Genomic DNA, 25,476 nt, shown 5'->3' with positions numbered 1-25,476 from the left:
GGGGATTACTGCCAACCCCTGGAGATGCAGAACCGCAACGACTGCTGCCATGACCTTGGTGAAAACACGAGGGGCCGTGGCTAATCCGAAGGGGAGAGCTACGAATTGGAAATGTTCCTCTCCGATTGCAAAGCGTAGCCAACGCTGGTGTGAAACTGCAATTGGCACATGCAGATAAGCATCTCTGATGTCGATGGATGCTAGAAAATCTCCTTGGGTCATTAAGGCAATGACCGAACGCAGAGATTCCATGCAAAAGTGCCGCACCTGAACATGCTTGTTGAGAAGCTTGAGATCCAGGATGGGCCGGAAGGAACCGTCCTTCTTGGGGACTAGGAAGAGGTTTGAGTAGAAACCTCTGAACCGTTCCCGGGCGTGAACCGGAACAATTACTCCGTTGGCCTGCAAGGATGCCATGGCCTGTGAGAAGGCGGCGGCTTTGGAGCAGGGGGGAGTGGACATAAAAAATCTGCTTGGCGGGCTGGAAGAAAATTCTATCTTGTAGCCGTGGGAGATGATATCCCGCACCCACTGATCGGAGACGTGTTGAAACCACACGTTGCCAAAGTGGGAGAGCCTGCCACCGACCAAGGACGTTGCTGGCGCAGCCAGATAGTCAAGAGGAGGCTGCCTTAGTGGCAGCGGCTCCTCCGTTCTTCTGAGGACGCGGCTTCGCGCGCCAGCTGGGTTTTCGATCCTTGGCTGAGTTAGTGGACGAAGCTGAGGGCTTAGAGGATGACCAGTTAGAGGAACGAAAGGAACGAAACCTCGACTGGTTCCTGCCCTGGACAGGTTTCCTGGCTTTAGTTTGTGGCAAGGAAGTACTCTTCCCGCCAGTAGCTTCCTTAATAATTTCATCCAGTTGTTCACCGAACAGCCGGGACCCAGCAAAGGGGAGGCCAGCAAGATGCTTCTTCCAAGAAGTGTCTGCTTTCCACTCTCGAAGCCACAAGATCCTGCGGATCGCGAGGGAATTAGCGGAAGCCACCGCCGTGCGGTGAGAAGCCTCCAGAATGGCAGACATGGCATAGGATGAAAAAGCCGAAGCCTGGGAAGTTAAGGCAACCATCTCGGGGTATAGAGTCCCTGGAGAGGGAATGCATCTCCGCCAGAGAGGCAGAGACGGCCTTAAGAGCCCACACTGGTGCAAAGGACGGGGAGAACGAGGCTCCTGCTGCCTCATATACAGATTTGGCCAGAAGGTCAACCTGGCGGTCAGTGGGATCCTTAAGAGAGGTGCCATCGGCCACAGATACGACTGTCCGGGCTGAGATTCTAGACACCGTGAGGGTCTACCTTTGGTGAGTGAGCCCACTCCTTGACCACTTCTGGTGGAAAGGAAAAACAGTCATCAGAACCACGCTTTGGGGAAGCGTTTGTCAGGACAGGCCCTGGGCTTGGTAACAGTGGCCTGAAAACTGGAGTGGTTAAAAAAACACTCCTTGCTCTCTTAGGTGAGGTAAACTGGTGTTTTTCTACCAGAGAGGCTTGTTCCTCTGACACTGGTGGATTGAGGTTCAGTACGGAGTTAATGGATGCAATCAAGTCACTAACATCCGCATCACCCACAGATAAATCAATGGGGTACATAGAGGTAGCATCTGAGCCCACAGTAAAAGTATCCTCCTCGCCCTGCACTTTAGCTCGTGAATCAGAGCCGTGGGACGAGGAAGGAGAAGAGTCCCTGCGTCTCAGTTTAGGAGGACGGGGTCCTAAAACATGCTCTGTTAGCTCTGCAGAGCGAGTCGGGGCAGCAGAGGCGCCCTGAGAAGGGGGCTGATGCATGGTCAGCAGAGTCCGGGACAGCTGTCCCATGGAGTCGGCAAAAGACTGGGAAATAGCTCTGGAAAAAGATGCTACCCAAGTCGGGGGTTCAGCCACCGGGGCCGGAGCAGCCGGAGGGAACCCTGAGGAGGCTCCAGGCTGAGGCACTACTATGTTCGAGCAGGCATCACAATGTGGATATGTGCTCGGTTCAGCAGAATGAGCTGACATGCAGTGCATATAGAGTAAAGCCTGGCAGCCTTGCTCCTAGTGAGAGACATGCTGCTGAGGTGGAGGCTCTGCAGTAAAGAATACACTCCTGTAAAATGACACCCTGAGAGAGAGTGTATAATAAAGCCCACAACCAGAGGTTGTGGCTTACCAGACCGGGTTTTTGTGCGCCCTCCGGATTCCACAGCTTGGACCCCCAGTAGATGCAGAAGTTGCAGCAGCCAGCGCCGATCAGTGAGTGAACGCTGATGGTGCCAGAGTGAGGAGGGGGGGCGGGGTTTAGCCCAAGAGCGGGAACCGGAGGGCCAAGGAGAGATACAGGGGAGGGAAACATCTCCTCAGAGAGGAGTGTCCTCCCCTCTGCTGAACGGCCGGTGGGCGGCGCCACACTGTTCCCCTGCAAGACTGACATGCAGGGGAACTGAAAACGAAACTAGGCCGCAACTGAAGCTGGGGCCTAGATTTTCCCATGCGGCTGACGAGCAGGCACCCTCGGCGCGGTTCTCAGGAAAAACCCAGAGAACCGGCCGGAAATCACAGCAAAGTCAAAAGACACACTCTCCCCTCAATAAATGTACCCGGGACCCCTGGAAAACGTCTCAATACTTAGCTTTTGAGACGCAGGGCCAGGTCCCTGGGGGGGGGGGGGGGGTAAACGCTCCGTCCGGCAGGATCCTGACAGGGCTGCGGATGGAGACCGGTCTCCTGCAAAGCAGAGAGAACCGTGATGGCTCCCACTTCAAGCCAGAGCCTCAGGGGATGGTGAAGGAGCGCGGCATGTGAAGGCTCCAGCCTTGTAAAGTCAACCTTAACAGCACCACCGACACAGTGGGGTGAGAAGGGACATGCTGGGAGTCCAGACTGGACCCGCTTTTCTTCCAAATCTTTGAAATCAAAGATCAAAAATCAGAGAATGCATGTGTGTGTTTGACCTCCTGAACACAAAGCATTGAACTGGTTAGATTTGTCATCCAGGGGGTGTATATGCTCGGAGGCAGGAGCTACACTTTTAGTGTAGTACTGTGTGTGTCCTCCAGAGGCAGAAGCTATACACCCATGGTCTGGGTCTCCCATAAGGAACGATGAAGAAAAAGTATTTCTAAAGATAGATATTTTATCATATGCTAATGAGCGCAGGGACTAGTCCCCTGGGCGTTTCTTCCCTTAATAAGTCGGCCCCATTAGTAAGTTAGCACACCCACAGGGGCATGCTAATTTGCTAATGAATATGCAGTGTCAGAGGATGATCTCACTCACCTCTCCGCTGACATCGTGTCAAACGCTGGATTTCGGCTCAGTGCACATGATCCTGGAGTTTCTCATTCGCACTATGAAGCCGGGTGTACGTGTCCTGGCTTCAAACTGAAGTAGTGCACATTACCAGAAGTCCAGGATCATGCGCACTGAGCCAAATTCAGTGTCTGGCAGCAATGGCGGTGGAGAGGTGAGTGAGATCATCCTCTGACACTGTCCAGTCAATAGCATGTTCGCACACCCACAGGGACGTATTAACATGCTAACGGAGCTGGCTAGTCAGGAGATCTAACACCCAGGGGACTAGTTCCCTCGCTCATTAGCTTACGATAAAAGATCTTTGGGAATACTTTCTAAACATCTATGCTACTAGATACAGGGACGAATAGGCAGGCATAAGCAATATGCACCTAGAAATGCTCTTGGTTCTGGATGTATATCGCACCCGACAGGTTCCCTTTAAGTCAGAAAGAGCCACAAACAAGAAACAACTGAAGTTGGCTGCAGTAAAGGTGGCAAACTCTCACGAAGGAGGAGACCCAGCGTTTGTGATGTCCGTTGCTTCCAGACTTTAGGCAGCCACTCCTGCAAAGGATTCTCTACAAAGTATTAAAAGCGAACATTTTATTTATGGCAACATTAAGGTGTTTAATTACTTTTGAGCCCCTGAAATGTGGAAGTCTTGTCGAAAAATGGTTGCCATTTTTTTTTTTTTTTTTAAATTAAACAAGCAGCATGCAGAGACATCACAGATTGTCACTATACAAAAGTTTCTGGACCTAACTACATACAAGGGTTTAAAAAGGTGTTGGCCGTACTTTGAAACGGAAACAGTCACTGGGATTTCTCCATATAACGTTAATGCACCTAAAGTCACAGTTATAGGCATCTCATGGTTTTCCAACGTGTCCATAAGAAAATGTTCAAGGTCTTTTTCTGGACGTGGCAAGTCAAGTTGAAAACCCTTAGTGGATCGAAGTGTTGCCTTCAGGAGACCTTTTGCTGCTATGGCTCCTTTTGCCACCATCTTAGTATAATGATATTTGTACTAAATATATGGGGGACTTTCATTTGCATTATGGCGATTTAAAGCACCACTCCAGCATTTGTTGTTTTTTTTTATTTTTTTTAGTGCTGGAGCAGCACCCTGTCATGTACTCACCTCTGGCATGTTCACTTTTTTTAACAGTCCTGTGACACCATCTTGTGACAGTAACTTCTGACTGACCGCAAGTCAGAAGTTACGGCACAAGTGCTCAATGCATCTCTATGAGAGCCAGAACAAGGCTCTAGTAGAGTTGTATTGAGGCATGCCCTCCATGAAACATTGGAGCAGCCAGCATTTTACAAGTCACAGGAGAACGACCGGAGGAATGGTGATAGGTGACTAAGGGGAGGGTTTGAGTAGTTTGGGGGAGGAAATCAGGAGAGCAATATTAAAAATAAAAAACACCCCAAACACCTTGAAGTTTGCCCCACCAGTACATTATATAGCAGAATGGTGACATTTAAGTCTACAAGTCGCCATGCAGCACATGACCCTTCAAACATTCACAGCTGGAGCTAATAGCACTTTTACTCGTCAACTATGGCACATCTTAGCAAAACTTCAGCACATCCCTCCAATGCAGGACTTACCCATGCCTACAGCGTGTCTGATAGACGAAAGGCCGTTGCCCAAAATAAACAGCTTTACTTTAGGAGGAAAAGGAGAAATATTGGTTAGATGACATGTCATACATAAATTACAAAGCACAGTTTGTTCAGATCAGCAGCCAACCCCACCCAAAAAAAAAAAAAAAAAAAAAAAAAGTATAATATTTTTTCCCCTTTCCTCATCAGTAGAACGATTTGCAAGCTGACAATCCATGTGTAAGCTATAGTGCCTACTGAAATCATGTGCAGCTAATCCCAGCAATGTACATCAGGGATGGTCAACTGATGACTATAGGGGTGTGGTCATTAGTACAGCATACATATACTTACCAGACACCTTCATTTCTTCTCTCTCTTCAGGGTTTATGGTCTCCAGTGCCGGGATCATGGCACATTCCAATGTATTTGGAGATTCCTAAAATAAGACAAGAAGCCATTACTTGTAGCAGTTGCATCAAACAAAGAACCAACCTGATGACAGAGGCGGCAATGAGCCAAGACTCAGATTAAATAAATAATATTTATAACACACACACATTCTTCTGCCATCTCTACCCATTTCCCAGCCAGTGTATTGTTACAAGGGTATAAATCACGTACTTGACAAAATTGAACAGTCAATACTAAGTGACTGGAGGGATCACAGACTCCTAGCACAGGCTGACAAGTCTCGCCTTGGTTAAAACAACTGTCTGGTCTTGGACAAAGCCTTTCTGCATACCAGATATCCAGGCCAGGAGCACCATTCCACTTCACATCAATCAAGACAACCATGTTCCCATTACTTTTGAATCCACATTTTCATTAGCCACAGAGCTTTTGTAAGCAATTTTATAGAAACGAGGCAACTGGAGGGAGGGAAGGGAATATTTCTTATTTCACTATTCCTTTGCCCAAAGATCTGACCAGGGTGAAAAATATTTGCTCAACGAGATGATTGGACACTTGACATTGGATTAAGATTTGTGAATCACGTCCAATCTGATAAAATATATAAAATTATAGACTAATTTTTAATTTAGGCTCATGACAACTGGAGAGAAAATTCTTCATGGGTTTGTTTACATTCAGACAGCCCATCCTGCCAAAAAGGCATTCATTTCTAGAGATTGTAAACTTACTGTACTGATTAACTAGACAAACTGCACGGAAAAGAGGGACCCGATCAAGCATGTTCAGGAAATGCAGGGTTTTTTTTAATTTAAAATAGTTCAAAAAGTGTAACAATTTCAAAGTGGAAAGATAATCAGGATTGTGAAATGTGGTTTACAATTTGGTGTGGGGACTATAATCTCAGGGGTCATGGGTGTAATTCTACAGGTTTACACTCAATATTTACCGTGTTGTTCCTCTTGTTTAGAGGCCCCTTTACACACTGCAACATCGCTAGTGATATCACTAACGTCACCGGTTTTGTGACGCAATAGCGACCTCCCCAGCGATATTGCAGTGTGTGACACGCATCAGCGACCCGGCCCCCGCTGTGAGGTCGCTGATCGCTACAAGTCATTCAGGACCACTCATTGGCACTTTGTTTCCCGCTGCGCAGCATTCATCGGTGTGTTTGACACAGTTATGACAGCGAGGTAGTTCTGCAGGTCAATATCGCTGCTGCGTCGTTGGCCAGATCTGCTTGTTTGACAGCTCACCAGCGAATAATATAATATAATATAAAAATATATTGGGGGCGCTGCTGGGGGCAGGGGTGAATGCTGCGGTGGCAGCGTTTGATCTCCTGCTCCCGCTCATATATGCACAGCCGCTGTCCATCTCCGGTGGTGCTGAAATCGCACGCAGTGAGGGGCTGGGGCAGCGGTGCATATTATATGTCTCTGCGCCTCCCTGTGATGGCACATGCCCCCCCCTGTGTTAGATATGGCCCCCCAGGCTGCTGCTCATTCTAAAATAATAAAAGCTTTACTTACCCCCTCCAGCATTTCTCCCCGTGTCCCTGCTTCCACTGTGATCAGGCACGCAGAGATCTGTCTGCTGTGCCGATCACATGACCGCACCGAGAACCAGGAAGTAAGGAAGAGAAGCACGGAGCCAGACAGGAGGGAGCTCAGCGCTGGAGGAGGTAAGGAAAGAGTGTTTTATTTTACTATGGGCAGCAGCCTGGGGGCCATATCTAACACAGGGGGACTTGTGCGATCTATATAGGGGCCATGGGCAGCACTATGGGGGCAATATCTAACACGGGAACGTGTGCAATCCATAGGGGACCATAGGCAGCACAGGGGAATGTATGCAATCCATAGGGGGCCATAGGCAGCACAGGGGAACGTGTGCTATCACAAGGGGGTTATATTCAATATGAGGGGACCATATCCAGATTAAGGGGGCTAATTTTAAGATGGGGGGCTATGAGGGACATATACCCTATATGATTTGTTAGAGGGACACTGGCATTATAAGATGAACCCCATTTAACATTTAAAAAAAAAAAATTCTCTTTTCCTTCACCAAATTTGGGGGTGCGTCTTATAATCAGGTGCATCTTATAAAGCGAAAAATACGGTAGTTAAACTCCAAAAGCAATGGTTAATAATGGTTTGTCAGTTAATTGGGCCCGGAAGCAGATACTTAGTGTGCCAGGGTAAACTGGAGAGATGTTGAAAAATAATGCCCACTGTAAATATGGAGTCTGCTTTGGGTGGGGTTTACACTTATTGATAAATATATGAAGTTTATGCAATGTTGATTTGTATATTTTAGTAAGTTGCTAAACTTCTAGAACAAAATTTGTTTAAGTCTCAAAATATTTGGCCACCACTGTAGATCTCTACTTGAGAAGACCCAACTATGCATAAAGACTCATTTTATCCATCTATAGTGGAGTCTTCAATGAGTACTCCCATAGAGTTGTCTAAAGCTATGTGCACAGGTTGCAGTTTTGCAGCATTTGAGCACAGGTCTGTCAAAACCTGAAGGGTATCCTGAAGCCAGCAAAGTCAGTGAGAATCCTGAAGAGTAGTGCGCACAGTGAGCATTTTATTCTTGCAGATTTAGTGCAGAAAATAATCTTCAGTTCTTTCAGATGTTGTTGGTACAGCTGTCACCCATTCTAATGAAGGGGGAAACAATGCACCAAAAGAAAAAAAAAAAGTGCATTTTTTTGGCTGCTGCATTTTTTCCCTGCCAAGAGATGCAGAAATGGTGCAGAAATTTTTGCACTAAATACCAATACGTGTGCACATACCCTAAGGAAGTGATGGTGAACCTATTGCACGCGTGCCAGCCGGGACACGCGTGCTGTTGCCTCATGCAGCTGCCTTGCACTGCTGGCGCGGTCACGCTGGCAGTTCAAAGTTGTGTTGGAGCGAAAAAGACTTCTCGCTCTGACACTGTTCCTCTCCTAGCCCGCAGGCATGTTGCCTAGGATGGGGAAACATTACCAGTATGGGGACAAATATACCAGCATGTAGGAAATATATATCAGGATGGGGGACATGTTTACCAGGAAGTGGCCCAGGAAGGGGGACAGAACTACACAATGAAAGGGGAGGGTTACAACTTGTACGTCTTTATGGGATTTCAGGATGTTCATACTTTGAAATGTAGATGTGGATTACAGGGTGACATCTGATTGCACTCCATGCTAAAATCTCTAATATGCTGCAATTTTTGTTTTTCAGTAAGATCAATCCAACTGCTGTGTCTGGAGTGGACAGCGGGAGAGGCTCAGCATCAATGTGTGGTAAGCATGAGTGTGATGCCTCTGCTGAGGAGAAGCGAAGACTGCAAAGGTAAAGGTACCGTCACACTAAGCGATGCTCCAGCGATCCCACCAGCAATGTGACCTGGCAGGGATCGCTGGAGCGTCGCTACACGGGTTGCTGGTGAGCTGTCACACAGGCAGATCTCACCAGCAACCAGCCCCCAGCCAGCAGTGCCGCGTGGAAGCGATGCTGTGCCTGGTAACTAAGGTAAATATCGGGTAACCAGATATTTACCTTGGTTACCAGCGCACACCGCTTAGTGCTGGCTCCCTGCACTCCTAGCCAGAGTACACATCAGGTTAATTATCCAATGTGTAGTCTGGCTATGTGTGCAGGGAGCCGGCACTGACAGCGTGAGAGCGGCGGACGCTGGTAACGAAGGTAATTAATCGGGTAACCAAGGGAAGGGCTTCTTGGTTACCCGATGTTTACCGTGGTTACCAGCGTCCGCAGAAGCCGGCTCCTGCTGCCTGCACATTCAGTTGTTGCTCTGTCGCTGTCACACACAGCGATGTGCGCTTCACAGCGGGAGAGCAACAACTAAAAAAATGGTCCAGGGCATTCAGCAACAACCAACGACCTCACAGCAGGGGCCAGGTTGTTGCTGATGTCACACACAGCAACATCACAAAAGTCGTGCCTCAGCAGCGATGTTGCTTAGTGTGACGTGGCCTTAAGGTTACAATCAATTATTTACATAATAGGATTGGTTGGCACATTGGAAAAAGTCAAAATTGGGTTTAGGGCTACAGTTTGAGCACTTGGTCTGTGAAAGTTCGCCACGACTGCCCTAAGGCATGCCATTACACCAACCAGTACAACCTGTTGTATCAATGAGGCAAACCCCAGAAAAGCTGCCTACAGATGGGTCTCTATGAGCTATTTTGCATTTACAAGGAATTAAACACAAGCAATAATTACCTGCACAAGCTCCGGACTAACTTTCAGGCTCCATTCATTTAGAGTTGTCCTTATACAATCACCCAACTGCAAAGAGAAAAATAAATTACACTGAAACGATAGCAAAGTCTACGGTTGTTGAGTTACTGGCAGGTCACTGATCATTTTAAATGAAGCTCTGCATCGGTGCCCCAAAACAGCTCGGACACCGTAGGATCCTCACAGTGCACGAGAGGTGAAGGTTCACAAGTCTGCAGCCATGTAGTGACTGCAGACTTGTGGATTGTGACTGGCTCACTGAGGAGCCTCCGGTGTCCATGTCGGGAACGGCAGTCACATGGCTGCCAGTATGTGATATGCAGACTGACGGTCAGAGTCTCACCAGAGAGGAGTGTGGCCTTGCTCAACGTGCCCGTCTACTGGACGTTTAAGTATTGGGTATTAACCTGATGAAACGACCAGCACAGCACTGAAATACATTACTTTGGTTGTGAGGGGGAATCTGCCATTTCCGCTGGCTACAAACAATCCCAATTAATTTTCCTCCATCTCTACTCCTGTGCGGAGCCAGCATGACCTAGTAAGTGCCCAATACTCCTACATGCAGCTCAGGAGAGATCCCCATCTACTGTAATCATTGATACCTGCCGCACTTTGAGCCTTGTTGGGAATTTTCCTATAATTTATCACTGTGTTGGAGCTTAGTATTACATAAGTCTTGCTCAGCCTGGAATACCAAGAGACAGTCTGCCGGTGACCCAGAACCACAGTGTCAAAGTACTTTTTTTGGAAAGCCAGAATAATGGTGTGTAGTGAACCATTAACCTGGGCACAAAGCAATACATTATGTAGCATGTGTTCTGGATCCGGTGGAAGACTGCACAGTCATGACCGCACAATTCACTTCCCCTTTTATCAAACGTCTAATACAAGTGACTCCATGTTTACAGAAAAGGGTGAAGATTTAAAAAACAAAGACACAACTTTCAATCTGACCTTGTTTGTAGACCATGCATGGTGCGTTCCTTCAATTATTATTTATTATTTTTCAGTAAATGAGAAATTAAAAGCACTGGAGAGATGATTGTGTTATACCTCCTAGAACATACGACAAGAGTGTTCTGAAAAAAGGGATTTATGCCATGCTCACACCACGTAGTTTAGTTATACATTTATCTTTTTATGCTTTGTAGGTACAGGTCAACGTGTTTCGAGGGATGCAGCCCTCTTCATCAGCACAGCAGACCAAAAGAACATAAAACACGTTGACCTGTGCCTACAAAAGAAAAGAAAAAAAAACCAAACATAACTAAACTAAGTTAGTCTTTTTTATTCTTTGTAGGCACAGGTCAACATGTTTATGTTCTTTTGGTCTGCTGCCCTGATGGAGGGCTGCATCCCTCGAAACGCTTTGACCTGTGCCTACAAAGCATAAAAAGACAAATTTATAACTACATTGTGTGAGCGCGGGACACACACACACAGTAATCTGGCTACTAGAGTGGTTGTGACTGGCACAACCACTATAGGAGAGTATACTTTCCTCCTAAAGTTTTTGTCAGTTAAGACCCTATTGCGCTTTCCTTTCTGCAGTCTATCAGTTGACAACAGGGCATTACCATTCTCCTTTATAAAAGGAAGGAGGAGGCCTATATAATCTGACAGCCAGTTTTAGGGAGAATTAAGAAGCTCATGAAACACGATTTGTAATTTATAGAATAGCCGAATGTGACAGTCAAAGACAAAGACAGCACAAAACAGAATTAAGATGATTCAACATAAAGATTAGTAAAAACAAAAAAAAAAAAAATCAGGATAGCCATCAGCTCTAAGTTTTCATTTGGAGAATTCTTAATTATGTAATAGATTAGTGTCCTTAATATAACCTGGAAAATGAAGGTTTGAACAACTACGAGGCCCCGTTTAGGCTGTTTCTTCAGTTTTCAGTTACTGCTGTCTGTACCACTTAGCTTTTTACACTTTTTCCCTAAAATGTTGATTTGTAAAATGTAAATGCATGCAGAAAGTAATTTCAGTCTTGAAAGAGGAAGCTCAACAGTAAAACAAGGTCATTTTTTTTCTTAATTTTCACAGAGGGCAACATTAGATAATGACATGACTGTTGGGCGGTGAGACGAGCCCATCTAGTATAACCGGACCAGGCTCTTGGTCAGTTTAGTCTACATGACCTTTTACTCAACCCCATCTTCATATTCAAAAAGAGCAGGTTTTGGCTGCAACACCCAAAATAAAAATAAAAAAGCCCACAACAAAATCATTAATACAAGACTAGTTCAGTGACTATTGAGACAGGCAGGTCACTGGTGGCTTTTCCCCCCTGCATGGCTTGGAAGAAACCAGTCACTGGCAGCAGGTGGGAGAATCTACCGGGGATCCACCTGTTTAAGGCTGCTTTCACACTACGTTTTTTTAGCATGCGTCATGAACTTTTTTTTGCTGTAAAAGCGGATCCTGCTTTTACAGCAAAAAAACTGCATGTGTTACTTTGCAGGATCCTGTCGCTAAGTTTATGGGCAGGCATTGGAGTCATGTGATCGGGTGGGGGTGGGGGGGGGGGGTCAGTGGAACTGGACGTGATAGACTGGGAGCCAGCTTCTGACAGCTGCGGAGGCTCGTAACCAAGGTAAACATCGGGTAACTTGCTTGGATACCTGATATTTACCTTGGTTAGGAGCATCAGCGGCTGCTAGGAGCCGGGCTGCCTGCTCCCTGCACAGGTAACCAACGTAAACGTCGGGTAACTAAGAGAAGCACTTTGCTAGGTTACCCGATATTTATCTTGGTTACAAGTGTCTGCAGCCCTCAGGCGAGGGGGGAGAGAGAGAGACTGATCACCCGAGGCTGGTTTCTGTGCATGCTCAGTAGAGCAAGCAGGATCCTGTCTATCAGCATGCCAGCGTTCACATGCAGTATAGTCAGGATCCAGCAATTTGCAGTATTTAGACGCAGCTCAAAAAACGCTACAAGTAGCGTTTTTGAAAAATGTTAAAAAAACTGCAAGTCGCTGGATCCTCACTATAACGCACACAAACGCATGTTGACGCAAGTCCATTGCAAATCCATTGAAATGAAAAGGATCAGGACGCATGTTAAAAAAAATAAATAAATAAATAAATAAAGTAGTGTGAAAGCAGCCTAATCTCCCAAGCAGCCTAGTCCCTGGCAACTTTTAGGCTATGTGCACACACAAGTTTTGTTTATCCGGTGCAAGAAAAAAAAAACCTCTGGCGCTGTGTTTTTTTTTTTTAATATTGTCACTGGCAATTACAGGGAAAAATACAGGGACCTGGAGAAAAGTCGCATGCTGCTTAAAAACCTGTAAGGAAAACAGATGCAACATGTGCACAGCATTTCAGTTCTCCTAGACTTTGCTGGGGAAGGACTGCATGAAGTTTATGAACACAAACTGCACCAATTCTGCACCCAAAACTGCAGCAAGAAACCCAGTGTGTACAGGGCCTTAAAGTAGGTTTCTCTTAAAGAAAAAAACCCAACATTTTATGCATGGCTGTGTCAGATATGCTAACCTCATACAACCAGTGTCTGACGCATGGCTGCCTGGGGATTGGGCACAGTGTATCTGCTGTCAGGTTCCCTTCAAAATGGAGGTGGTAACGTTAAAGGGAACCTGTCAGGTAATTTATGTGTTCTAATCTAGTAGCAGTGTGATGTGTGGCCTAGTAACCCCTTCCTACACATCCATGTGTTATAATAGTGTGTAATGTGCATGTATAAAGAAGGGAATTTTGTTTACTTACCGTAAATTCCTTTTCTTCTAGCTCTAATTGGGAGACCCAGACAATTGGGTGTATAGGCTATGCCTCCGGAGGCCGCACAAAGTATTACACTCAAAAGTGTTAAGCCCCTCCCCTTCTGCCTATACACCCCCCGTGCTCCCACGGGCTCCTCAGTTTTGGTGCAAAAGCAAGAAGGAGGAAAAAGAATTAAAAACTGGTTTAAAGTAATTTCAATCCGAAGGAATATCGGAGAACTGAAACCATTCAACATGAACAACATGTGTACACAAAAAAACAGGGGCGGGTGCTGGGTCTCCCAATTAGAGCTAGAAGAAAAAGGAATTTACGGTAAGTAAACAAAATTCCCTTCTTTGTCGCTCTATTGGGAGACCCAGACAATTGGGACGTCCAAAAGCAGTCCCTGGGTGGGTAAAATAATACCTCGTAAGAGAGCCGTAAAACGGCCCTTTCCTACAGGTGGGCAACCGCCGCCTGAAGGACTCGTCTACCTAGGCTGGCATCCGCCGAAGCATAGGTATGCACCTGATAGTGCTTCGTGAAAGTGTGCAGGCTCGACCAGGTAGCCGCCTGACACACCTGCTGAGCCGTAGCCTGGTGCCTCAAAGCCCAGGACGCGCCCACGGCTCTGGTAGAATGGGCCTTCAGCCCTGAGGGAACCGGAAGCCCAGCCGAACGGTAAGCTTCGATAATTGGCTCCTTGATCCACCGAGCCAGGGATGATTTGGAAGCCTGTGACCCTTTACGCTGGCCAGCGACAAGGACAAAGAGTGCATCCGAGCGGCGCAGGGGCGCCGTACGAGAAATGTAGAGTCTGAGTGCTCTCACCAAATCTAACAAGTGCAAATCCTTTTCACATTGGTGAACTGGATGAGGATAAAAAGAAAGTAAGGAAATATCCTGATTGAGATGAAAGGGGGATACCACCTTAGGGAGAAATTCCGGAACCGGACGTAGAACCACCTTGTCCTGGTGAAACACCAGGAAAGGGGCTTGGCACGACAACGCTGCTAGCTCAGACACTCTCCGAAGGGAAGTGACTGCTACTAGAAAAACCACTTTCTGCGAAAGTCGTGAGAGGGAAATATCTCTCATTGGCTCGAATGGTGGTTTCTGAAGAACCATCAGCACCCTGTTTAGATCCCAGGGTTCTAACGGCCGCTTGTAAGGTGGAACGATGTGACAAACCCCCTGCAGGAACGTGCGTACCTGTGGAAGTCTGGCTAGGCGCTTCTGGAAAAACACAGAGCGCTGAGACTTGTCCCTTAAGGGAGCCGAGCGACAAACCCTTTTCCAGTCCAGATTGAAGGAAGGACAGAAAAGTAGGTAATGCAAATGGCCAGGGAGAAAAACCCTGAGCAGAGCACCACGACAGAAAAATTTTCCACGTCCTGTGATAGATCTTGGCGGACGTTGGTTTCCTAGCCTGTCTCATAGTGGCAATGACGTCTTGAGATAACCCTGGAGACGCTAGGATCCAGGACTCAATGGCCACACAGTCAGGTTGAGGGCCGCAGAATTCAGATGGAAAAACGGCCCTTGAGATAGCAAGTCTGTTCGGTCTGGTAGTGCCCACGGTTGGCCGACCGTGAGATGCCACAGATCCGGGTACCACGACCTCCTCGGCCAGTCTGGAGCGACGAGGATGGCGCGGCGGCAGTCGGCCCTGATCTTGCGTAACACTCTGGGCAACAGTGCCAGCGGAGGAAAGACATAAGGGAGCTGAAACTGCGACCAATCCTGAACTAAGGCGTCTGCCGCCATAGCTCTGGGATCTTGAGACCGTGCCATGAACATTGGTACCTTGTTGTTGTGCCGGGACGCCATGAGGTCGACGTCCGGCACCCCCCAGTGGCAACAGATCTCCTGAAACACGTCTGGGTGAAGGGACCATTCCCCTGCGTCCATGCCCTGGCGACTGAGATAATCTGCTTCCCAGTTTTCCACGCCTGGGATGTGAACTGCGGATATGGTGGAGGCCGTGGCTCCCACCCACATCAAAATCCGCCGGACTTCCTGGAAGGCTTGCCGGCTGCGTGTGCCGCCTTGGTGATTGATGTATGCCACCGCTGTGGAATTGTCCGACTGAATTCGGATCTGCTTGCCTCCCAGCCACTGCTGGAACGCTTTCAGGGCAAGATACACTGCCCGTATTTCCAGAACATTGATCTGAAGCGAGGACTCTTGCTGGGTCCACGTACCCTGAGCCCTGTGGTGGAGAAAAACCGCTCCCCACCCTGACAGACTCGCGTCCGTCGTGACTACTTCCCAGGATGGGGGTAGGAAGGATTTCCCCTTCGATAATGAAGTGGGAAGAAGCCACCACCGAAGGGAAGCTTTGGTCGCCTGAGAGAGGGAGACGGTCCTGTCAAGGGACGTCGACTACCTGTCCCATTTGCGTAGGATGTCCCATTGAAGGGGACGCAGGTGAAACTGCGCGAAAGGGACTGCCTCCATTGCTGCCACCATCTTCCCCAGGAAGTGCATGAAGCGCCTCAAGGGGTGTGACTGGCCTTGAAGGAGAGATTGTACCCCTTTCTGTAGTGACTGCTGCTTGATCAGCGGAAGCTTCACTATCGCTGAGCGGGTATGAAACTCCATGCCAAGATACGTCAGTGATTGGGCCGGTGTCAGATTTGACTTTGGCAAATTGATGATCCACCCGAAACCCTGGAGAGTCTCCAGGGTAGCGTCGAGGCTGCGTTGGCATGCCTCTTGAGAGGTGCCTTGATTAGCAGATAGTCCAAGTACGGGATCACCGAGTAACCCTGCGAGTGTAGGAGCGCTACTACAGTAGCCATAACCTTGGTAAAAACCCGTGGGGCTGTTGCCAGGCCGAACGGCAGTGCCACGAATTGCAGTTGTTCGTTTCCTATGGTGAAGCGCAAGAAGCGCTGGTGTTCTGGAGCAATCGGTACGTGGAGATAAGCATCTTTGATATCGATCGATGCAAGGAAATCTCCTTGGGACATTGAAGCGATGACGGAGCGGAGGGATTCCATCCTGAACCGTCTGGCTTTTACGTGTTTGTTGAGCAGTTTCAGGTCCAGGACCGGGCGGAAAGACCCGTCCTTTGGGACTACAAACAAGTTGGAGTAAAAACCGTGGCTCTGTTGCTGGAGAGGAACAGAGATCACCACTCCTACCTTCAGAGTGCACAGCGCCTGCAGAAGAGCCTCGGCTCGCTCGGGAGGCGGGGATGACCTGAAGAATCGATTCGGGGGACGAGAGGTGAACTCTATCTTGTAACCGTGAGACAGAATGTCTCTCACCCAGCGGTCTTTTATTTGTGGCAGCCAGGTGTCGCAAAAGCGGGAGAGCCTGCCACCGACCGAGGATGCTGCTAGAGGAGGTCGAAAGTCATGAGGAAGCCGCTTTGTTAGCGGTGCCTCCGGTGGTCTTTTTAGGACGTGACTTAGACCGCCATGCATCAGAGTTCCTTTGTTCTTTGAGACCTTTTGGACGAGGAGAATTGGGACCTGCCCTCGCCCCGAAAGGACCGAAACCTCGACTGCCCTCTCCTCTGTTGGGGTATGTTCTGTTTGGGCTGGGGTAAGGATGTATCCTTTCCCTTGGATTGTTTGATGATTTCAACCAAACGCTCGCCAAACAGCCTGTCGCCAGAAATTGGCAAACTGGTTAAGCGCTTTTTGGAAGCAGAATCTGCCTTCCATTCCCGTAGCCACAAGGCCCTGCGGAGTACCACCGAATTGGCGGCCGCAACCGCCGTACGGCTCGCAGAGTCCAGGACAGCATTAATAGCGTAAGACGCAAATGCCGAGGTCTGGGTGGTAATGGATGCCACTTGTGGCGCAGACGTGCATGTGGCTGCTTCAATTTGCGCTTGACCTGCTGAGATAGCTTGTAGCGCCCATACGGCTGCGAATGCTGGGGCAAAAGAAGCTCCGATAGCTTCATAGATGGATTTCAACCAGAGCTCCATCTGCCTGTCAGTGGCATCTTTGAGCGAGGCCCCATCTTCCACTGCAAGTATGGATCTAGCCGCCAGTCTGGAGATTGGAGGATCCACTTTGGGACACTGAGTCCAACCTTTAACCACGTCAGGGGGAAAAGGATAACGTGTATCCTTAAGGCGCTTAGAAAAAAACGCTTATCTGGACAAGCATGGTGATTCTGGACTGCCTCTCTGAAATCAGAGTGGTCTAGAAACATACTCGGTGTACGCTTGGGGAACCCGAAACGGAATTTCTCCTGCTGAGAAGCTGACTCCTCCGCCGGAGGAGTTGATGGAGAAATATCCAGCATTTGATTGATGGACGCAATAAGATCGTTCACTATGGCGTCCCCGTCTGGAGTATTAAGATTGAGAGCGGCCTCAGGATCAGAATCCTGATCAGCTGTCTCCGCATCATCAACCAGAGATTCCCCCCGCTGAGACCCTGAACAATATGATGTCGAGGGAAATTCCAAGCGAGCCCGCTTAGTCGGTCTGGGACTGGGGTCTAAGTCAGAACCCTCAGCCTGGGATGTATGAGATACCCCGGGAGGACATTGTTGGTCCAACTGAGGGGGGCCAGGGAACAATGATTCAACAGAGTCCCTTTGCTGAGATACCGGCCTGGACTGCAAGGCTTCTAGTATCTTAGCCATAGTCTCAGAAAGTTTTGTAAACTCAGTCCCCGTCACCTGGACAGTGTCAACAGGTGGCTCCCCCTGGGCCCCTCTTAGCAGAGGCTCTGGCAGAAGAAGTGCCACAGGGGCCGAACATTGCACACAATGAGGGTCAGTGAGACCTGCCGGCAGCTGGGTCGTACAAGCGGCGCAGGCAGCATAATAAGCCTGTGTTTTGGCACCCCTGCCTTTGTGGGCGCCATGCTATTGTTTTCCCTGAGTAACACAATAGGGTATATAGCCAGAATGAACTGTGCTCATACAGTGAAAGAGTATACTATAAACAAATAATGTATCAATACACTACAGCACCATGGGGCTAGCACCAACAGGTGCTGCTTACCACCCGCTTTAAAGCGGTTGTGAGGCCACCAGAGACCGTGTCTGGGTCTCCCAGGGTTTGTCCCTCTCTGCAGCGTCGGAGGAGCTGACAGGAATGGCTGCGGCGTCCTGACGAGAGGAGGGAGCCGTGGGCGTGGCCGAGAAAGTGCGGGAACTGGTGCTCACACTGTGCACAGTGAGGGGGGTGGAGAATGGAAATCATACTCCAGCCCTCAGTGCTGCTCGTTCCGTGCAGCGTCCCGCCCTTCCCCTGCCTGTCAGGGCTGGGGGCGGGAGAAAAGGAAACTAGGCCGCAAGAAAGCCGGGGACTCGAGTATAAGCGTGGCCGCCGTAAAAGCGCGGCCGGCGCCGAAGTCCCCGGCGAACTACAAGACCCAGCCGCGCCGCAGTTTCCCATGGCAGCGGCGGTTAGCGCGGTAGCCCCTACATATAAACACACTCAGCGACGCAGAGTGTGTAATGGCACAGTTTAACCCGGTCAGCGCCGCGGTCCCCGGTGCACTAGCACACCCAGCAAAGCTGAGGTGTTGCCGTGCGCGGTCCCCACAGGGATACAGAGTACCTTCAAGTAGCAGGGCCATGTCCCTGAACGGTACCCAGCTCCTATCCAGCAGACTCCACAGGAGTTGTGGATGAAGCACGGTCTCAGTGCCTGGAGACAGATAGGATCCCACTTCGCCCAGAACCCTGAGGGGGATGGGGAAGGAAAACAGCATGTGGGCTCCAGCCTCCGTACCCGCAATGGATACCTCAACCTTAACACCGCCGACAAGAGTGGGGTGAGAAGGGAGCATGCTGGGGGCCCTATATGGGCCCACTTTTCTTCCATCCGACCTGGTCAGCAGCTGCTGCTGACCAATCTGTGGAGCTATGTGTGCAGGTCTGCCTCCTTCGCACAAAGCAATAAAACTGAGGAGCCCGTGGGAGCACGGGGGGGGGGGGGGGGTGTATAGGCAGAAGGGGAGGGGCTTAACACTTTTGAGTGTAATACTTTGTGCGGCCTCCGGAGGCATAGCCTATACACCCCAATTGTCTGGATCTCCCAATAGAGCGACAAAGAAAATATTTGTATTACTTATGTGTACCCTATGTAAGTGAGCAGGGGCTCTAGCCTTATGGGTGTGATACCATGGATTTACATGAGCGACCTCACCGTCCGCTCCTTGAGATACCATGTGTGTGCACTTGCCATTCCCGCAGCCTTGTTATCTGAGTGCTTGCTTCTTGTCTTCAGACACGCACTGCGCAGACCGGAACTGCAGGAGTTTTCTGAGTATGCGCAGTGCGTGTCTGAAGATGAGAAGCAAGCACCCAGATAAGGCCGCGGGATACCACGGAACGCATGCAAACGCCCACAGGGTGATTCGACACCCATGAGCCCCTGCTCATTTACATAGGGAACATGGGAGGGGTGGGAAGGGGTTACTAGGCCACACACATCACACTACTAGGTTAGAACACATTACCTGACAGGTTCCTTTTAATGTGTTTGTAATTCCTCCTGGAACTGTACAAAGGAACAGAACATTGCAGAGTTATTAAAAGATGCTCCATTATTTTATTTCCAATGGAATATATTAAAGAGCACATCAGGAGAGGTAAAGGATCTTCCAGGAAGTCAGTGTATGGAGGAACTGCTAAAATCAGCAAGTCACCCTGACACGAGAAAACCAGATGCAAAGTGAAAGTCCTCCCCGATATAACAGCAGTCGTCCACGTGGTACACAGCGCGTGACCTCAGCTGCCAGCTTTACGCCGCCATGTGTATGATCGGTATGTATAAAGGGCAGACTAGAGCAGGGGAGGGAAATTCATTTTCCCTGAGGGGCCACATGAGACAATGACTGGTGTGGAGGCCGAACCAAAAGGCTGAAATTAATTCTGTTCAATACTATTTTACATTAGGCTACTTTCACACTTGCGTTGGGTTGAATCCGCTGGGCCCGTTGCATCCGTATGGCATCGGCTCCGTTTTTTTTTTCTCATTCTGGGCATGCATGAAATTAGCGGAATCCAGCAGCGGATTCCGTTGTAAAGCCCTTTGCAACGGAATCCGCCACCATAGGGATCCATTATAACTATTGACGGATGTAATGGAATCCGCCGCTCGGCGTCATTTTAAGGCTACTTTCACACATCAGGTTTTTGCCATCAGGTACAATCCGGAAAAAAACGGGTAAATCGGATCCGGTACCGCATCCTTTTTATCCCCATAGACTTGCATTGTAACCGGATTGTACCTGATGGCTTTGCGTTGCATCCGGTTTTTTCCGGATGCGGCAAAATTTATCAAAGCGGCGGCCGGAGGCAACGTATCTTGCAACGTTTTTTTGTCCGGCAAAAAAACCGCATCGCGCCGGATCCGGCGCGATATGGCGTGTTTTACAATGAAAGCCTATGGACGCCGGATCCGGCGCAATGCGGTAAAAAATGGATGCGGCTACCGGATCCGTTTTTGTAAACTGCGCATGCACCAAATTAATTAAAAAAGCTGATCCTTCAAAAAAAAAAAAAAAAAAAAAAAAAAAAAAAGGACAAACCGGATGCAAAAACGGATGCAAACCGTATCCACCGGATCCGGTTTTGTACGCATCCGGCATAACGGATCCGTTAAAAACCGGATCCGGTGGATACGGTTTGCATCCATTTTTGCCGGATCCTTTGCATCAGGAAAAAAAAAGGATTGTGCCTGAATGCAGAAAACTGATGTGTGAAAGTAGCCTAACACAAGCAATTAACGTTACATGCTGCGTCAGCCAGCGAAAGCAACGCAGGTCCATCACTCTCAATCCGTCGTCCATACAAGTCTATGGGAAGCAGCGGAATCCGTTAACGGCTTCCGCTGTTTTTCAAAACGGTGGATTGCAACTGAAGGAAAACCACGCAAGTGTGAAACTAGCCTTAAATGTATCACTTAATATTGAGCAGAATTAAGTGTGCCATAAGCTTCTATATAGAATATGAGCCCCCAGATAGCCCTCTATATACAGTAGGACTCTCACATAGCCTGTATACATGCAAACATTGTATACACATGGGAAGAGAAAAGCCTTCTCTGGCTTCCGTTGCACTGACGCACCGCACAGCACCCACTGAGTGACATCAAGTCTGCTGTGCCTCACACGGATTGGTTTAAGACAGAGCCGGCGACCCCACCTCCATCAATGTGTTCACTGCTGTCTGCCAAACAGCGGTAACATTGGGTGGCAAGCAGTAGAGGGCAGGGTGCAGTCCACGCTGGAATGGCCTGTGGGCCGGAGGTGACCTGCTCTGTGCCCAGCCCTTGCATTTACTCTAGCGAGTTTCTCTTCATATGTTAAAGGGAATCTGTCACCTGTTTTTTGCTCCCTCATCTGAGAGCAGCATAATCTAAACAGAGATCCCAATTCCAGCGATGTGTCACTTACTGAGCAAGTTGCTGTCATTTTGATAAAATCCGTGTCCTCTGCTGCAGATCTAGCAGTTATACAGAGCTCATGAATATGCTGGACTACCTGCAGCACGCCAAATAGTCCTGTAATAAAATAACTGTTTTATCAACAGTAGATTATCAAAGCTACGCTAAGCAGTCTAGTAAGTGAAACATCACTGGAATCAGGATCTCTGTCTCTACATTATGCTGCCTTCAGTATAAGTGGAAAAAACTTGATGACAGATACTCTTTAAGTGCACAGCACATCCACCAGGAGAGGATACAGGTAATGGTCAGAGCACCACAGAGTGCCAGCGAAACATGGAAATGTGGCACCGGGAGACTTCACACTCACTGAGAAGTCCGGAACCACAAAATCTGCACAAATAGCTTTAAGAAAGTCTTAAACACCTGAAAAACTCCTTTAACTATACAGGGACTTCTGAAGACACGTGAGCAACAAGTGCCATTATTTATCAAAAAAGTGGCAAAGCCAGTTATCCCAATCTACCACGCACTAGGGACCATGTCTAGGTCCCCTTACAAGGCGACATATGGAGTGCAGCGTGCCTAACATACCAATACAGCTAGAGTCTGATATATAGCGCTCAGTCAGCCGCAGCAATACACAGCAACCTGTACGGGTGCCAGAATGTAAAAGAATGTAAACATTGAGATAATGAGGCATGGTTATCCTTTTTGCTTCAAGTACAACATATTTAGGGCTGCGATTGTACATAAGAGTCCACCCACCCCCACAAAAAAAAAAAACCAACAGCAGTGGTGTGGGACAAATACCATAAAATAGTAAACAGCCATTTAAAAATTGCAGCAAAAGCCAAGTATGAATGAATATTTCCTGGTATATAATGTAGTTATTTGGAGGGGGATGTAATAGCATAAGATTTACAGTATGTGTTAGTATTACAACTCCCAGCATGCCATGTAGGGTGGAACAGACCAGATGGGTAGCACATTATACACACACACAACCTCCTCCCAGCATGCCCTGTAGGGTGCAGTGGGCTACATGGGTAGCACACAACTATATACATATAGCACTAGAGCTCCCAGCATGCCCTGTAGGGCGCACACACACACACACACACACACACACACAGTACTACAACTCCAAGCATGCCCTGTAGGGCACAGCAGTCCAGATGGGTAGCACAGATATATTCTTATGGTACTACAATTCCCATCATGCCCTGTAAGGTGCAGCAGGCCAGGTGGGTAGGCCACATATGTAGTACTACAGCTCCCAGCATGCCCTGTAATGTGCAGCAGTCCAGGTGGGTAGGCCACATATGTAGTACTACAGCTCCCAGCATGCCCTGTAATGTGCAGCTGCCCAGGTGGGTAGCACACATATGTAGTACTACAGCTCCCAGCATGCCCTGTAATGTGCAGCAGTCCAGGTGGGTAGCACACATATGTAGTACTACAGCTCCCAGCATGCCCTGTAATGTGCAGCTGCCCAGGTGGGTAGCACACATATGTAGTACTACAGCTCCCAGCATGCCCTGTAATGTGCAGCAGTCCAGGTGGCAGGACACATGTAGTACTACAGCTCCCATCATGTCCTGTAAGGTGCAGCAGTCCAGGTGGGAAACACATGTAGTACTACCGCTCCCAGCATGCCCTGTAAGGTGCAGCAGTCCAGGTGGGTAGGACACATTTAGTACTACAGCTCCCAGCATGCCCTGTAAGGTGCAGCAGTCCAGGTGGGAAACACATGTAGTACTACCGCTCCCAGCATGCCCTGTAAGGTGCAGCAGTCCAGGTGGGTAGCACACATATGTAGTACTACAGCTCCCAGCATGCCCTGTAAGGTGCGGCAGTCCAGGTGGGAAACACGTAGTACTACAGCTCCCAGCATGCCCTGTAAGGTGCAGCAGTCCAGGTGGGTAGGACACATTTAGTACTACAGCTCCCAGCATGCCCTGTAAGGTGCGGTAGTCCAGGTGGTAGGACATATGTAGTACTACAGCTCCCAGCATTCCCTGTAATGTGCAGCAGTCCAGGTGGCAGGGCACATATGTAGTACTACAGCTCCCAGCATGCCCTGTAAGGTGCAGCAGTCCAGGTGGGCAACACACATATGTAGTACTACAGCTCCCAGCATGCCCTGTAAGGTGCAGCAGTCCAGGTGGCAGGGCACATATGTAGTACTACAGCTCCCAGCATGCCCTGTAAGGTGCAGCAGTCCAGGTGGCAGGGCACATATGTAGTACTACAGCTCCCAGCATGCCCTGTAAGGTGCGGCAGTCCAGGTGGGCAACACACATATGTAGTACTACAGCTCCCATCATGCCCTGTAAGGTGCAGCAGTCCAGGTGGCAGGGCACATATGTAGTACTACAGCTCCCAGCATGCCCTGTAAGGTGCAGCAGTCCAGGTGGGCAACACACATATGTAGTACTACAGCTCCCAGCATGCCCTGTAAGGTGCAGCAGTCCAGGTGGGCAACACACATATGTAGTACTACAGCTCCCAGCATGCCCTGTAAGGTGCAGCAGTCCAGGTGGGCAACACACATATGTAGTACTACAGCTCCCAGCATGCCCTGTAAGGTGCAGCAGTTCAGGTGGGCAGGACACATATGTAGTACTACAGCTCCCAGTATGCCCTGTAAGGTGCAGCAGTCCAGGTGGGCAGGACACATTTAGTACTACAGCTCCCAGCATGCCCTGTAAGGTGCAGCAGTCCAGGTGGCAGGACACATTTAGTACTACAACTCCCAGCATGCCCTGTAAGGTGCAGCGGGTGGGCAGCACAGGTGAGGCGGGACATGGCCGCTGTCACTCACCTCCTCGCTGGGGGTGACCGCACACTTCTTCTTCAGCCGCCCCCAGTTCATCAGGTTGCCGGTGTGCAGGTGCAGGGTGCCGGCACTGTCCAGCAGGGTCCTGGCTGCGCCGCTGTCGGTGCCCATGTTCCGTCTGTGTGCCGCCCCGGTGTGGCTTGTCCTGTGCCGCCGTGCAGTGTGCGGAGCTCCGCCTGCGCTCTTATGTGGAGACTGCTGCAGCACGATGACTCGGCAGCCGGCCAGCTGTGGGCGAGAAGTGCTGTGTAACCGTGACTCACCGCCAGCCCCGCTCACTGCCGGCCCCGGGCTCCGCTGCTACATGTGCGCCGGTCACACTGCCCGCTACAATGTTGTGCGCAGCTGTCAGTGCTCACCAGCGCCACCTGCCGCCCGGAAGTGCTCACTGCAGCGGTGCCGAAGGATCAGGGTTATATAAGGCTGTGTACGGAGCACGTGACGTCACGGCTCATAGTATAATATCATCGTATATCTGCACAATCACAGACAGCTCCAGTGTGGGCAGACAAAACGGTGTGTGAGTAAATAGAGAAAAACTGGGTGAGGAAAAAACAAACCACTGCAAAGGTGAGGTTGATGAAGACAATTTCATGTCAAGACAGAGCACAGCAAAAGGTGGAAAAAATTTCAAAGCAGACTGGGGTTCCAAGATTTCTTGTTCAAGGAATTTTAACCTCTGCACGTACTGGGCACATCATAGATCGTGTCAGGTTAATGCCTGCTGATGCCGGCAGCGATTGCTGCACATGTCAGCTGATTTGAACACCTGACATGTGCAGCTATCAAGCACAAGGGGATTCGGTATCCACTCGTGTCTGTTAACCCCTTACAGCTCGCTGTGAAAACGTCACAGCGTGATGTAACAGTGGGCCATGGTAAGCATTCATTTACATGGCTCTATCGGAAGTAACATGTGATCACATGGATCCAATGGTTGCCATGGTAGCACAGGGTCATATG

General features: G+C 49.1%; 1 protein-coding gene across 1 annotated transcript; it reads right to left on the bottom strand.

Annotated features, from left to right (window-relative positions):
- Positions 1–4,887: 4,887 nt before the first annotated feature.
- On the bottom strand, positions 4,888–24,863 carry LOC142279840 (glutamate--cysteine ligase regulatory subunit-like; the record flags this gene model as incomplete). Its single annotated transcript, XM_075332702.1, has 4 exons — positions 24,499–24,863; positions 9,546–9,611; positions 5,236–5,320; positions 4,888–4,944 (listed from the first exon to the last, which is right to left on the bottom strand). Coding segments are annotated over exons 1-4 (334 nt in total), but the record flags the coding sequence as incomplete, so codon positions are not given.
- Positions 24,864–25,476: the final 613 nt, after the last annotated feature.

Source organism: Anomaloglossus baeobatrachus, unplaced genomic scaffold, assembly GCF_048569485.1.
Source record: "Anomaloglossus baeobatrachus isolate aAnoBae1 unplaced genomic scaffold, aAnoBae1.hap1 Scaffold_4408, whole genome shotgun sequence".
In the NCBI taxonomy this organism is placed as follows: domain Eukaryota; kingdom Metazoa; phylum Chordata; class Amphibia; order Anura; family Aromobatidae; genus Anomaloglossus; species Anomaloglossus baeobatrachus.
Note: the sequence above shows the minus strand (reverse complement) of the source record. Positions and strands in the feature narration are given on the sequence as shown.